General features: G+C 36.0%; 1 protein-coding gene across 1 annotated transcript in view; it reads left to right on the top strand.

Moving 5' to 3' along the window:
- LOC111855265 (androgen receptor-like) overlaps positions 1-4,984 on the top strand; it is a 40,721-nt gene extending 35,737 nt beyond the window's left edge. The window contains exons 4-8 of the mRNA XM_023834104.2: positions 662-937; positions 1,576-1,720; positions 2,550-2,680; positions 3,096-3,247; positions 3,560-4,984. Of these exons, the coding sequence (XP_023689872.2) occupies positions 662-937; positions 1,576-1,720; positions 2,550-2,680; positions 3,096-3,247; positions 3,560-3,730 (875 nt within the window). The 3' untranslated portion in view covers positions 3,731-4,984. The remainder of the gene's footprint in view (positions 1-661; positions 938-1,575; positions 1,721-2,549; positions 2,681-3,095; positions 3,248-3,559) is intronic.
- The last annotated feature ends 8,688 nt before the right edge of the window (positions 4,985-13,672 follow it).

Genomic DNA, 13,672 nt, shown 5'->3' with positions numbered 1-13,672 from the left:
TAATGTTGGTAAATTGTATGTCCGTATGTGGGGTCCGCAGGTGGTTTGCTGTTATCCATAATTTCGGCTATCCATGGCAGTTTTTGGAACATATCACCCAGGGATACAGAGGGACTACTGTACATTTAATTCAATTGAGAATTTATTTGAGAACTCGATACAGCAAACAGAGTGTGCATTTGATTTACTATTTCATGGGAATGTTAGACTAAATTGTGTGTGTGATTTAATACATTGTTGCATGTAACTAGAATGTGTAATACCGTGGATGAAAAGGTATAGTTTCAGAGTTACATGTCACAACTAGGACTCAGATAAAAATCCACTTGCTTTCATATTCCCAGTTGATCCTTCCAGTTCTTTAGAAACTGCCTAAGTTGGTAAGTGTGCAAAGAGTATGAATTAGATGGCAAGAAGAGGCGGCAGGGCTATCCTGTGAATACAATGCTGTTATTCTGAGAACCTCACTTTCTAGTTATACGTCAGTTTTCACATTTTATGACTGAGTCGCAATTACATTAGTTACCTTGTAACTAAAAGCTATTCGTAATTAATAATATTTATCACTTCTGCTTGACTCCGTGACCTAGCCTGTTCTATTGTTATTATTCTGCTGTTTCTTTATATTCTGTTATTTATTTGACTGTTTCTTTATGCAAAGCTCGCAAGTTGAAGAAGATCGGACAGCTGAAATCCCAAGAAGATCCTCCTATGCAGAGCCCAATAGATGCCATTCAGTGTTTTTCTCCCAAGTGCAGTCTGAACTACCCGACTCAAGTGGCGTTCCTTAACGTCCTTCAGGCCATTGAGCCTGTGGTGGTCAATTCTGGACATGACCATGCACAGCCTGATTCTGCTGCCTGTCTCTTGACCAGTCTGAATGAGCTGGGGGAGCGACAGTTAGTCAAAGTCGTGAAATGGGCCAAGGGGCTACCAGGTAAGGCACATGGAAATGTTTACATCAGGCATATAAAACTTAGATTTATGGGTTTTATACAAGCAGATTCTTGCTGAAGCATTTGAGATTACTTTCAGAATTGTATCTTATTTTATAGATTCTTATCTTTTTCCAGACAGCATATAGTGGGCTTTAACCCTTTATGTTTTTGTATGGTACGACGTATAATCCACAGAAATACCAAACGGGTTATGCATTTACATAATTTAATTCAATATATAATGTTTGTTTATAATAATCTGGTTTAAAACTGTCTAGGAAGTCACAAAGAAGCTTTGAATCACATATTATTCATGTACAATTATCTACCAAATACCATTTGTATCTGGCAGCTTAATAAGGTATTCTTTACATGGCCCAGAAAGAAAAAGAATTTTAAAGATTTTAAGCTTGAATTAAACTGACTTTGCTTGCATTGCCCAACTAGTTCCATATTCCCTGTTACGGTGGTTGGGTTTGCCAAAAATAATCACCTGCTTTTGATTTAATGAGGACAAATAGAGAATGTGCACCTAAATGGATATCTTATTACATTTGTTGCATTAATATTTATAGTATTCTATTGTTTTTTTTTACACTGTGGATTCTGTATTAATTTATTTTATAATCTTCCACAGGATTTAGGAATTTGCATGTAGATGACCAAATGACCATCATCCAACACACTTGGATGGGAGTTATGGTGTTTGCCTTGGGATGGAGGTCCTACAAGAACTTGAATGCCAGAATGCTTTATTTTGCACCTGACCTTGTATTCAATGAGTAAGTGCATCTGTGAGCCATCCAAATTTCCAAAGCAAGTTAAAAAATACCTAGGAGACTATTTTCCTCAAACTCTCCTGCATTTATTTCAGGGAAATATCACATAAATTTGAATTTAATAATAAATACTTTTATTGTGTCTGTATTAAACTCTAGACCAAGTATCATCTTTTAATATTTATTGTAACGTTTTCATATAACATATAAAATGCATTTACATACAGTGTAACCCTGTCATACACCCCTGTACAGGCGCATTATATTTCTCCCAATTCTTGTGCTACATGCTAGGAGGTATTGGAGTGTTCATGAAAATCAATTGATTCATTTTTGGACTGTTGTAGATGTACTAACGTACTTGTATCCAAATTTGTATCAAATAAAAACGGTAACGCTTTACATTAACTGCACCTTCATAGTGCTTTTACATTGTATTCATAAAATGTTCAGTACGCCTTCATAATGTATTCGTTAAGTATTCACAAGCAGCATGTAAGTACACCTTAACATCCTAACATCCCTTAACAGCTTTAATATACATTAATAGCTAACATTATATAATAATAACAAACATTATAATTGTATAATCATGTAATGTTTGTTATTAATGTATATTAAAGCTGTTAAGAGATGTTAGGATGTTACAGTGTACTTACATGCTTCTTATGAATGTTCTATGAATGCATTATGAAGGTGCCCTTAATGTAAGGCGTTATCATAAAACTGTAGCAGCATTATGTGCATACTGATGCATAATCGAAACTGCGGTATAGTTGTAAAGACCATGGGGGAAATTCTTAGTGTGATAATGGAAACTGTGATCCCCCAGCCACCGCATGCACATCTCAAGCATGTATGAGCACTGCATCCGGATGAGACACCTGTCCCAGGAATTTGTCCTGCTCCAGGTCACACAGGAAGAGTTTCTGTGCATGAAAGCACTGCTACTCTTCAGCATCAGTGAGTACAATCCTTTATGTGAGAAAAAAACAACATATTACTTTAGAACAGGTCAGAAAAATATTATGTTTGCCAAAATTAAAAAATAAACACATATTTAATAGATTTTTAGGATTAATTGGAATATTCAGTAATTTGCCAGTTATATGAAAATATATACTTTTGTACATACATAATGTATTTGTGTATAACTTCAATACTATTATTATTTGTTGATTATTCTTTATTTATTTTCATGTTTATTTAACAGCTAAATGTCAGTTAGCTGCCGTGAAAAAGAAAAAAAATGTCTGTTGTTGATCCATTTTCAGAGCATGGACAAAGTTAGGTTTACTTTATCATGCATGTTAAATGGATCATTCATTTTATAATAACATTGTTGTGATATGAATGATTATTATTTTTTATATTATAGTTCCAGTTGAAGGTCTCAAAAGTCAGAAGTATTTTGATGAACTGAGGACAGCCTACATCAATGAACTTAATCGCCTCATTAACTACAGGAGAGACACAAACTGCTCTCAAAGATTCATCCAGCTCACTCAACTTATGGATTCCCTCCAACCGGTCAGAGCCCAGACATTTCTTATTAAAGTAATAGAAAACATATTCAGTAACGTTAATGAGTGTTTTGGTGGGACAACAGACAATAAAAAACTCGCACTGTATCCAACTGTATATGAAAATAACAGTAGGCCAAGATCAATTATGTATCTATATTGTGTATAAAAAGTGCATGGACTAATGTTAATTAATCTAGTATAGTGTTTTCTAATGAACCTAGAAGTTCTTTTTTTTCCTTGAGAATTAAAGTTTATATGGTGGACAATGGAAATGTTTGCACATATTTACACTGCAACCTTGTGTCTCCACTTACAGATTGTGAGAAAGCTTCAGCAGTTTACATTTGACCTTTTTGTCCAGGCCCAATCGCTTCCTACAAAGGTCACCTTTCCAGAGATGATATCGGAGATCATTTCTGTGCAGGTGCCAAAAATCCTTGCTGGCAAGTCTAAGCCAATCCTGTTCCACAAGTTGCAGGATTCTTGAGAACTTATCAAGACATCAACTTAATGCTTATTAGCTTTGGATAACTTAAAAAAAGGTTTTCTTTAGTATTTTTCTGGTTTTTAATTCAATGACTTGGTGTACCATTAAGATTCAACAGAAATACCTTAGCCTCTATAACTGAGGTATACTTTAGAAGGTACCATTTGATGTAGAGCTTGTCCAAACATAATCTCAATGCATGTTTAAAATGGCTATGCTCTGCAATTCACCTGAGGAGGGTGAAATGAAAAAGTACAATTGTTGAACTAACTCTATGAAACTGTCAGTCACAGGTATACATATCTATGCATTTCTTTATGTCTGATGGTTTTTCTGTGATATAAATTGCTTCACTAAACTCAAAGTCACATCCAAGACAGTATAGTGCCATCTGAATTGTTTTGCCTGAATACATTTGCTGACAACATACACAAGTATGTATTAAAGCATATCAATACTGTATATATTTAAACATGTACAAAGTGGTTGGGGGAATGATAACAACTGGTTCTAAACTTTCTGCTACATTTGTGGTACAGATTCAGTACGTTTTTGCTTTTAAAAAATCTTGAACTACTTGAATTAGAATCATATAGATGAAATTGTTAGTGGCAAGTAAAATATGTCTCCTTAAAATCTACTTGCAATGTACCATTAGGACTACATGCATCCAAAGAACATTCTATATAAAGATCATGTGAGTTGACTGTATGATAATGTCACAATGACAAAAAATTACACATATTAATGTAGTCAGACTCTTAAGAACAATAGTTGTAATGTCTCCCAATTCAGTTTCAATATAACAAAACAAACTTTTGAACAACTGCATGCACCTATACCACAGTGTGTTTCTGTGTTTTAGCATGCTTTCATGGATATAGTTTAAGTAAGTAAACAAGCAGATATGTTGCTTTGACTTTAAAAATATCTTTTTTTCTTTCTTCAAACATTGGGAAATTGAGACTGTCTGTATGCAAGCATTTAACTATAATCATGCCATGGTAATCTTACATGGTGTTACTGTTCCAAAAGGTCATACTTTGGAAAAACTAGGTTTTTTTATAGTAACAGTTATAATACACTGTCTAAAACTTTCGATATACGGCTGTGTCTTTTGGATATTAAATGAATCTGCATGTACAACAATAAATTTATTAATTCAGATTCTTGTAAAGTACAGATGTGATAACTAATAACTGTTATTGTTGTTTTCTTGCAGTACCTTAATAAACAAGCCTCCTGTCATCTGAATTTGACAGTAATATTTCTATATAAGCTTATTTTCAGCATCAGTTTTGTAAAAGGAACTTTGATAATCAAATACAGACGCTCCTCTACTTACAAACTTCAACTTACGAACTTTCAGACATACGAACGAAGAGGACTGCAAGTCCAAATTGTGTTCATTGGGCTCCCGTTTCCTGTCCGCAACATCAATTTTTTTTCTGCTCGCCAATTCCGCCTAGTATGACTTCTGGCCGCTACTCCCGCCGCGCAGCAGCGTAGCGTGCGTACTCCCAGCATCCTAGTTCTTTGTACTTGCGTATACCCTTAAAATGATGTTGAATAACGACTTATGAACATTTCAAGTTATGAACGGCCGTTCGGAACGTATCTCGTTCGCAAGTAGAGGAGCGTCTGTATATCCAATGTTCACAGAGTAGGTGTGAAATCACTTTTAGGTATGTGAGCTGCCATTGTGCATAATTTAATGGTGCACGATGCAACTGAAGGAAACGTAGGATAACAGAAGAAATAGTCACAGACATTTAAATTTTTTTTTCCCTATTTCACTCTGCACCAGCAATAAATGCTTTGTTACACCATTTTTAGGAATAATGATTAATATTTCATTTTATAAAGTGACTTAGTCAGTGTAACATTATTAAAGTACCTACAAGTCTGTTCTTTTATCTGTTCTTTTTGTGTTTAAAATTTCCAAATGTTCATCTTAATTGCCATTTATATTTTGTATCATTCTAAGAACCTTGACAGTTGTTGCCATAGTTTTAGAATGTTTAAAAAAATCTGTTGAATATGAAAAACTTCTAGGCACTATCACCTTTTTCCCAGAACTGACTAAGCATTTTTTATTGTGTTTTGGGTAAACGTGTCACAGTGTTATTTAGATTCCTTAGAAAATTAAATTCTCATCAAGGTCACATGATTACTCAGATGAATTAATATGAGAGTTGTCTCATTCAAAAGATGTATCACTAATATCACAAATAAGCTACTAAAACTATTTATGATATCAATAACAGAGCTGGCTATTGTTAACACTATACATTACCTGTGAGTATGACATCATAATCAATAAATTTTAATAGGTATGAATCCTTGGTGTAAAATGTTTTACTGATAAATTCTCTTAGGGCTTTCTTATCATGAAAAGATGTATTTATTAACATTTTGGTATTTAGATTAATAAAGCAAATGAAAATTAATTATTCACAACACACTTTGTGTGTGCATATACATCTCAGCTCACTCTTTGTGTGTGTACTGCACATTCCCAAATTATTATTCAGGTGTCACTTTTGCTCTGTTTATGCACTTTTTAATTGTGAACAATGGCTTTTTGAATGTCGATGTAAACGACAACAACACCACCTGATAATAACAGTTATACACACACCCACACTAACATATAAAATTACCAGGTATTGTAATATATATATATATATATATATATATATATATATATATATATATATATTCTTCCCCAGACACAAACAAAAAAACGTTCCAAATATATTGGTAGCAGTCTGGTATCCAGACTGCAGTTGTGGAACAAATGCCAACAATGACTCAGAACTGTTGTACTTTTTGTGTAAACCTCTTGTTTGATAGACAGATAGATAGATAGACAGATAGATAAAGAGCTAGTTAATGCAGAAGCCCTTCCTTGAAATTACTTGAACAACTTTCCCATCCATTGCTCTTCTGAGCGCATGCATAGTATCTGTCCCATTTTATCAGAAGATGACAGCATTGCCTCCCTGAGCTTCTGTTGTGAGATGTGCTGCTACCCTTCCTTATATATTTTCCTCTTCATAATTCTCCATACATTCTCAGTAGAGCTGGGGTCAGGGGGTGATGGTGACCAAACCATGATTTGGTCTCGTTTTATGCCCAAAGCATCCGAGGAGTCCATGGTGGTCTTGGCACCAGGTGATGATGTATTGACCTGCATGAACAGCATTTCAGACGGCACAACTCTCCTATTTATACCAGGGCAGGAAATGTTCCTTTAAGAAGTTCACATATGTTCCTGATGTCAGGTTAACATAATCAGGGACCCTAAAGGTACCTACCATGTTTCTTCCCATTATACCTGCCCAAAACATCACTCCAGCACCTCCTTGTTGATACCTCCATCTGGTAGGCCACCCAGAACTGCAATCCTGAACAGCCATATACACACCACACATCAATCAGTGAAGAAAACTGTTTGAAAATCAGTTTTGTATGTGTCTGAGTCCATTGCATACTCATCGTGAGCCTTGGAGAAGGGTGACCCCATTGTTGGTTTACACACAAATGCCAGCCTTTGGAAGATCCTGCATCAAGATATTGTTGGAATTCCAGGGACACCAGGAGGAGAAATGGCTCAGCATATAACCCTATAAATACCATATATCTACAGTGAAGTTCAGAGGTTCAAGCACCATGACTATTTCTTTCATAGTATCAGCTGAATCCCCAAATCAAAGTGAAGATGAATGGAGCCAAGTACAGGAAAATTCTTGAGAAGAATCTGTTGCCATCTACCATGACAATGAAGATGAGATGTGGGTGGACCTTCTAGCAGGACAATGATCCAAGAGATACTGCAAAGACGACTCTCAAATGGTTCCAGAGGAAGAAAATAAAGGTGTTAGAATGGTCCAGTCAATCACTAGACTTAAACCCAAAAGATCATTTGTAGAAGGAATTGAAGATTCCAGCAGCCCCCCTCCCCCAAAATCATCAAGATGTAAAGACTGTCTATGTATAAGAATGGGCCAAAATCCCACCTGGGCACTGTGATTGAAAAGTTGGTGGCACTTTAGTGTGTGTGCTGTACCAGCTCAGCCCACATAACTTCAAACTCTTCTTTGGCTTTATCATCATTGTCTCCCATATTTATTTGAAAGTTAAATTAAAAGTAAAAATGTAACAATAAAATGCACGTGCCATTGGAACACATTCATTTATGCGCCACCCAGTGGTAGAGTGTGAAACCTGGTAGAGCAGACACTAAAGGAGTACTAATTGTTGTTTTTTTATTTTTTTTGTACCGGAAACATCTTGAAGCTGTTATTACAAACAAAGTATTAAATAAATTTCAGTTGCGTGTTCAATATTTATTTCCTGTGTCGTTTCACTTTACTATACATAACATTTTTATGGATTGGAATGTTACGATTTCTTTAGCTGTGTCTTTTTTAATTGATTTAATACTAATGTCTGGTCTAAATTTCATGTGAATAATTGCATTGGCAATGTGTTTAATAAAAAAATGTTGACATGTTGAATACTTATTTTCCCCAATGTACTTCTGTGGGTTAAGTGTTGTAAAAAGTAACTTTGTATGAACGGAAGTGAAAACCTTTTGTTGAAGCCTGAAATTAGCTCTGACAAACAGTGTAGGGTGCTTTTTAAAATACTATTAAAGCTGTGGTTATGGTTGTATTTTTTCATGTTATTTTTCTTGATGTTATGGCTTTTAAGACAAGACAATGAGAGATGAACAATATTTCCAAAAATGTATTTTACCTAATCTTTGTACATTTATAAACTTCTTTTTTAATATTTTATGTGTAAAGCTTCCTTTGTACAAGTGTTGAACTTTAAGGAATGTTCTTTAGAATTCTGTAAATTGACTGTCTGCAACTAACACTTTTTTGTGCATTATATCGTATGTTTAAGCTGTTGGGTTTGCTTGTATTCATTTGCATCCTATAAATTTTTTTGAGTACAAGTCATGAGTATAAGTCGTGTTTGCTAACTAGCTTCATAAATATTGTTTGACGTTCATATATATTTTAGGCTGCGCACACAACCAACAGAAAAGCTCCAGAGGTGATCTAATTGATATTGTCTTTCAATTGAGAAAATAAAAACAGAATAGAATAGTGATACTTTATTAGTATCTGTGGGTAAATTCTCCTTTTGCTTCACAGTGGGGGGGGGGGGGGGGGGCACATTGTGGCACCCAGGAAACTGGGTGGGGGCGCTCGGTCAAGGCTTGAACTGGTAGTCTGGCAATCTCCTGACCACGATGTCTGACAAATAGCCTGCAGAGCCACACACTGCCTCTGCTTTAAAAAAAGTAAACAGAAAAAAAAGAGCATAGCTAAAGAATGGTTTAATACTTGTAATTTGGTTTCATCTGTTTCCTCAATGATCATCAAAGAAAATGGCTATTTAATCATTTTAATTTATATACATAATTCTTACATAGTTTTGGACTACATGGAACTTCACAGTGCCAGAAGAAAAGCCGACTTTCAGCTAGAAAGGATGCCGTCAGAACGACAGCAATGTACTCCCCGAACAACCCTATCAATCCCCCCCATCCAATCCTGACTCCTCCCCCAGCCCCCAAACTCTACACTATATAATTACTGGAGGGATCAACCAAAAATGTGAAAACCAACCAAAATGTGAAAACCAACCAAATGCTCTGTTGTAGTCGTGACACACAACTCTGAAGCTACACCTATTCATTTAGTGCACTTTCCACTTACATGCCAATTTCACATACAGTATTAATCTTTCCCCACCAGTTCAGTGTAACTGTATTTCTTTGTGTATGTCTTAATGTCCATATCTTGAAATGTTTTATATTATTTTCTAATTCATTAATTACTGAAATAGTCAATACTGGAAAAACGCAATATTTGAAATTTTTGCAATCAATACAACAAAACGTGTCTACCAAGAGTTGAACAAGTTGGTTGTGTTGCCGCGAAAGCAGAGCCAAAAAAGCACTTGGTTATTATCTCATCTCTATGGAATCTAACACCTTTCCATACAGTGGAAGATGAATGTCTTTCAGTTACCAGTTCTTGTTCGCGTTTCTCCTTCTCACTCATTCTTGTTAAATTTCTCACAAACACTCCACACGAGGTAATCAGCAAATATTATTATGAGTGGCTCAGAGAAAACACACAGAGCTTAAGCAAAAGTAGCTTTAGACTAATGCATTATAAGGCATCTATCATACATTATTACAGTAGATATTAGAATTAATGAAGCATTACAGCATCTTTCGTTGACAGTCATAAGGTATTATAGTGTTGATTATAATACTTCATAAGCTCCATCATCACAACAACTCAATCATTCTATCAATGCTACATAAGACATTATAAAAGTTTTTGTTATAAAAAAGACTAGGTATAATGTGACATAATACATTTATAACAGTTCATTGTCTGCTTCAAGTAAAGTAAGGATACAGTCATATCTATGATGCTACAATGTTTGAAACAGATTTCAGTGAATTACAAATGTGAAAATATCCATAATGAATTATAAACAAGAGCTTCATAGTTTCCAAGTGTTATCAAAAATTCTTGTGCAGTACCTTAAATGAGTACTGAGGAAAAAACTGGCTAAAATAACTATGAATAAGATGATCTGCTACAAACGCCTAACATTACTTCACCTTTAAAGTATTAAATTACTAGTCAATATGTAGATAAGTCGATTGATTGATTGACAGACAGACACACAGACAGATTATTTGTCCTCATGGTGGAAATTAGTTTGCGGCATAATCACAAGACATTTCATCACAGCATCACAGATTCGCCAATAAAACACATTCGTACACATACCCTTCAACATCAGAGCATTACACACACCGATAGTCATACTTATTGCTTATTTTAATGTGCATTAGTTTTTTAAACACTTAATGAAAATTTGCATGTATTTTTAGTGAATAGAAGGAGCAGAATCTCCACCCAGATGGCAGAAACTCAAATGAGGAGGCAAGGGGGAGCCTCTTGTCACCCATAACGTTGTTTGCCTCATTCATCAGTCTGTCTTTGTAAATGCATTCTGTACTTGGCAATTTAATCCCTAACAGTTTACTCTCTGTTTTTAACTGTTTTTTGAGTCTTTTTCTGTGCCTCAGTAGCATTGCCAAACCAACAATAAAAGCACAGTAAAACATTTGCAGCATTTTGTTGTGGAAATGAACAATTTCCTTTAAAAAGTGCATTCTTTGTTGTGTCTTAGCGCCTACGAGGTCAGTCCATAGGTCCCATTTAAATTTATAGTCGAGCATAATGCCAAGGTACTTGAAATTTGTAACCAGTTGTATTGACTCTCCATTGATGGAGGTCAGGTTTGAAAATGGGATCCTTCTAAAACCGATGGACATTTCCTTTATTTTAGTAATGCTTAGGAGAAGATTTGACTTCTCACAGCAGTTTAGGAAGAAGTCAAGAACCTGCCCAACCTGCAGGATCATCTGCGTACTTAACAAAGCGACTGTTAGGGAATGTGCTAGTGCAGGAGCTGGCATATAAAATAAAAAGAGATGAAAACACACACCTGGGGGGATATTGTGCGGCAGTTATTCTGCCAGAGAGTGGCTTTCCAGCTCTGACATGCTGAAATCAGCCCAGTTTCAAGTTGTGTTCAAATTCAAGTTCAAATTCTGTAGTCAATCTGTCTCTTATTATTCTGTGTTGAAGTGTTAGATGTGGATGAGAAGCACAATAGATGTAATAGTCAAAGCTGTGTCTTCCACTACCCTGGAGGCTTGGTATGCAAACTGCAGAGGGTCCACAAGGAGCCTTGATGTGACACCTAGTACCTCTTCACTACGTGCTTAAAGAGGTTCATGACCAGTGATGTCAAGGCTGCTAGTTGAAGGTCATTGGGCCCCAGAGGTCTGTGAATTTGACATGGATACAATTACAGATGTTTCACATAGGGTTGGGACCTTAAGAAGATTAATTCAAGACCTAAAAACCTCATCCATAGTCCATACACTTTTTTCGTGAAGCACTAAGCAGTGTTGCTTCAATTTTGCGACAAGTTGCATCAAAATTTGCTTTGTTCCAGTTACCCATAATATGTGTTTACTTTCCACATATACGCCACTTCACAATATGAAACATTAAATATTGCAATTTGTAGCAAAGGCATGTCTTGTCACTTGTCACATGATCACTAAGATTAATATAGTACTTTCAGAAAACATTCAGACTCCTTCACTTTCTTATTTTGTTGTTGGAGCTTTATACTAAATACATTTAAATTCAGTTTTTCCCCATATTAAATTACACACAGTACCCCACAATAAATCAATAATAATAATAGGTCCACAGGTGCAGTGAGGATGTCAGCGGTGCTGGCCATGCAGTGGAACAGATGGAACATTCCAGTTGTGAAGGGTCAGCTGGAGAGGTTGTGTGATTCCAGTGACAGGAGCCAAAGGAGAAATGCAGCTTGATTAACTTACTGGGATAAGTCAGTTAGCAGTGGTGGATCTTATAGCCATGGTATTACAAGGATTAGTTAGAGACAGAAAGACAAAATGCAACATTTAATGGAGAACAAGATCAAAAATAGTAGAGGTTCAATAACAATTTGTCTGACTTTGGACTTGTAAAGCTTCAAGATTCAACACCAAGCACTGCAGCCAAGATGGTCTAAAATGTCTGTTAGCACTTCATGGGCTGTCAAAGGTCATGGAGGACATTCATTCTGACCATGAATATGCAACCACAATTTTTATCTCAAATTTGTGTCTCAATTTAAGACAGATTGCACCAAAATGGACACAACGATGCTTAATGGTGGCTCATGACACGACAGATGCTAATCCAGTAAATATGACAACATTGAGACATTTGGGCTTTTCATAAAGATATTTTTGGAGAGGTGGGGGATTGTGTAGGGGGGCTAAACATCATAGAGGTTGGGGGGAGTGGCAGGAGTAGGGGTAGGTGGGAAGGGTTGCCAGAGCCATCCAGGGAATACTTTGGCATTCTGATAGGGTCTAGTTACATTTTTGGGGATAAATTATCAGAGCAGATCATAAATAAATATGGTCATATTTTAATCCACTCAATTTCCATTGACTTACCCAGTACACGGGCAGAGGTTATTTTAATAAATAAAGTATTTAGTAACACTTCATGTGTTTCTAATTGAGGGATGAGATCACTATTAAAATATAGATGTTTTGCATACTTCCACATTTTTTAAAAAATGCCTCCAACTTGTGTAGCGCAAGTTAAATGGGTAGTTAGCACACCGCAAGAAATTAGCTGGTTGTAACTATTGCAGTTTTCAGGAAATAAATATTTGTGTCAGGTAGGTTCTACCCTGCCTACACTAACTGAAGTCTTGGTTCTTTTCAGAACTAGCAGATCAGCTGTCCTTCCTTATTTTAGCCCTGTGAATGACTTACATGCACAATCTGAATGATCACATCATGGCTAGCTTAGCCTGTCATAAAAGCAGCTTTGGAATAGTATCCTGTGCATAGTTTCATACAAAAAGAAATGGGGAAGAAAAAAAAAACAGTAAATGAAACTAAGGCAGGGGGCAACGCAGGAAAACCAATTTAAACAAGCAGGGCAACAGCTACACAGTATCAACAATTACTGACAGGAAATAATGCAGGGGCAGTTACATACAGTACAGCCACAGAAACAATTAACAGACCACAGCACAATTTTTTGTTACTCATTTCTCAGTTTATGGTTGTGCGTCTGTATGATTTTTTGCCCATCTCATTAATGAAGGGTTTCTTCCTTGCTTTATGGGACTTCAGTCCTGCTTGTAGGAGCCTGATTCAAACTATCCTATCAGTGCACCTCACACCTGCACTTAATGCTTCCCATTCCATTTGAAGGTCACTTGATGTCATCCTCCGATTCATGAGAAACTGTCGGATAAGTTAACGATCATCTCTGGCATTAG

This window comes from Paramormyrops kingsleyae, chromosome 18 (assembly GCF_048594095.1).
Source record: "Paramormyrops kingsleyae isolate MSU_618 chromosome 18, PKINGS_0.4, whole genome shotgun sequence".
Lineage (NCBI taxonomy): Eukaryota > Metazoa > Chordata > Actinopteri > Osteoglossiformes > Mormyridae > Paramormyrops > Paramormyrops kingsleyae.
Note: the sequence above shows the minus strand (reverse complement) of the source record. Positions and strands in the feature narration are given on the sequence as shown.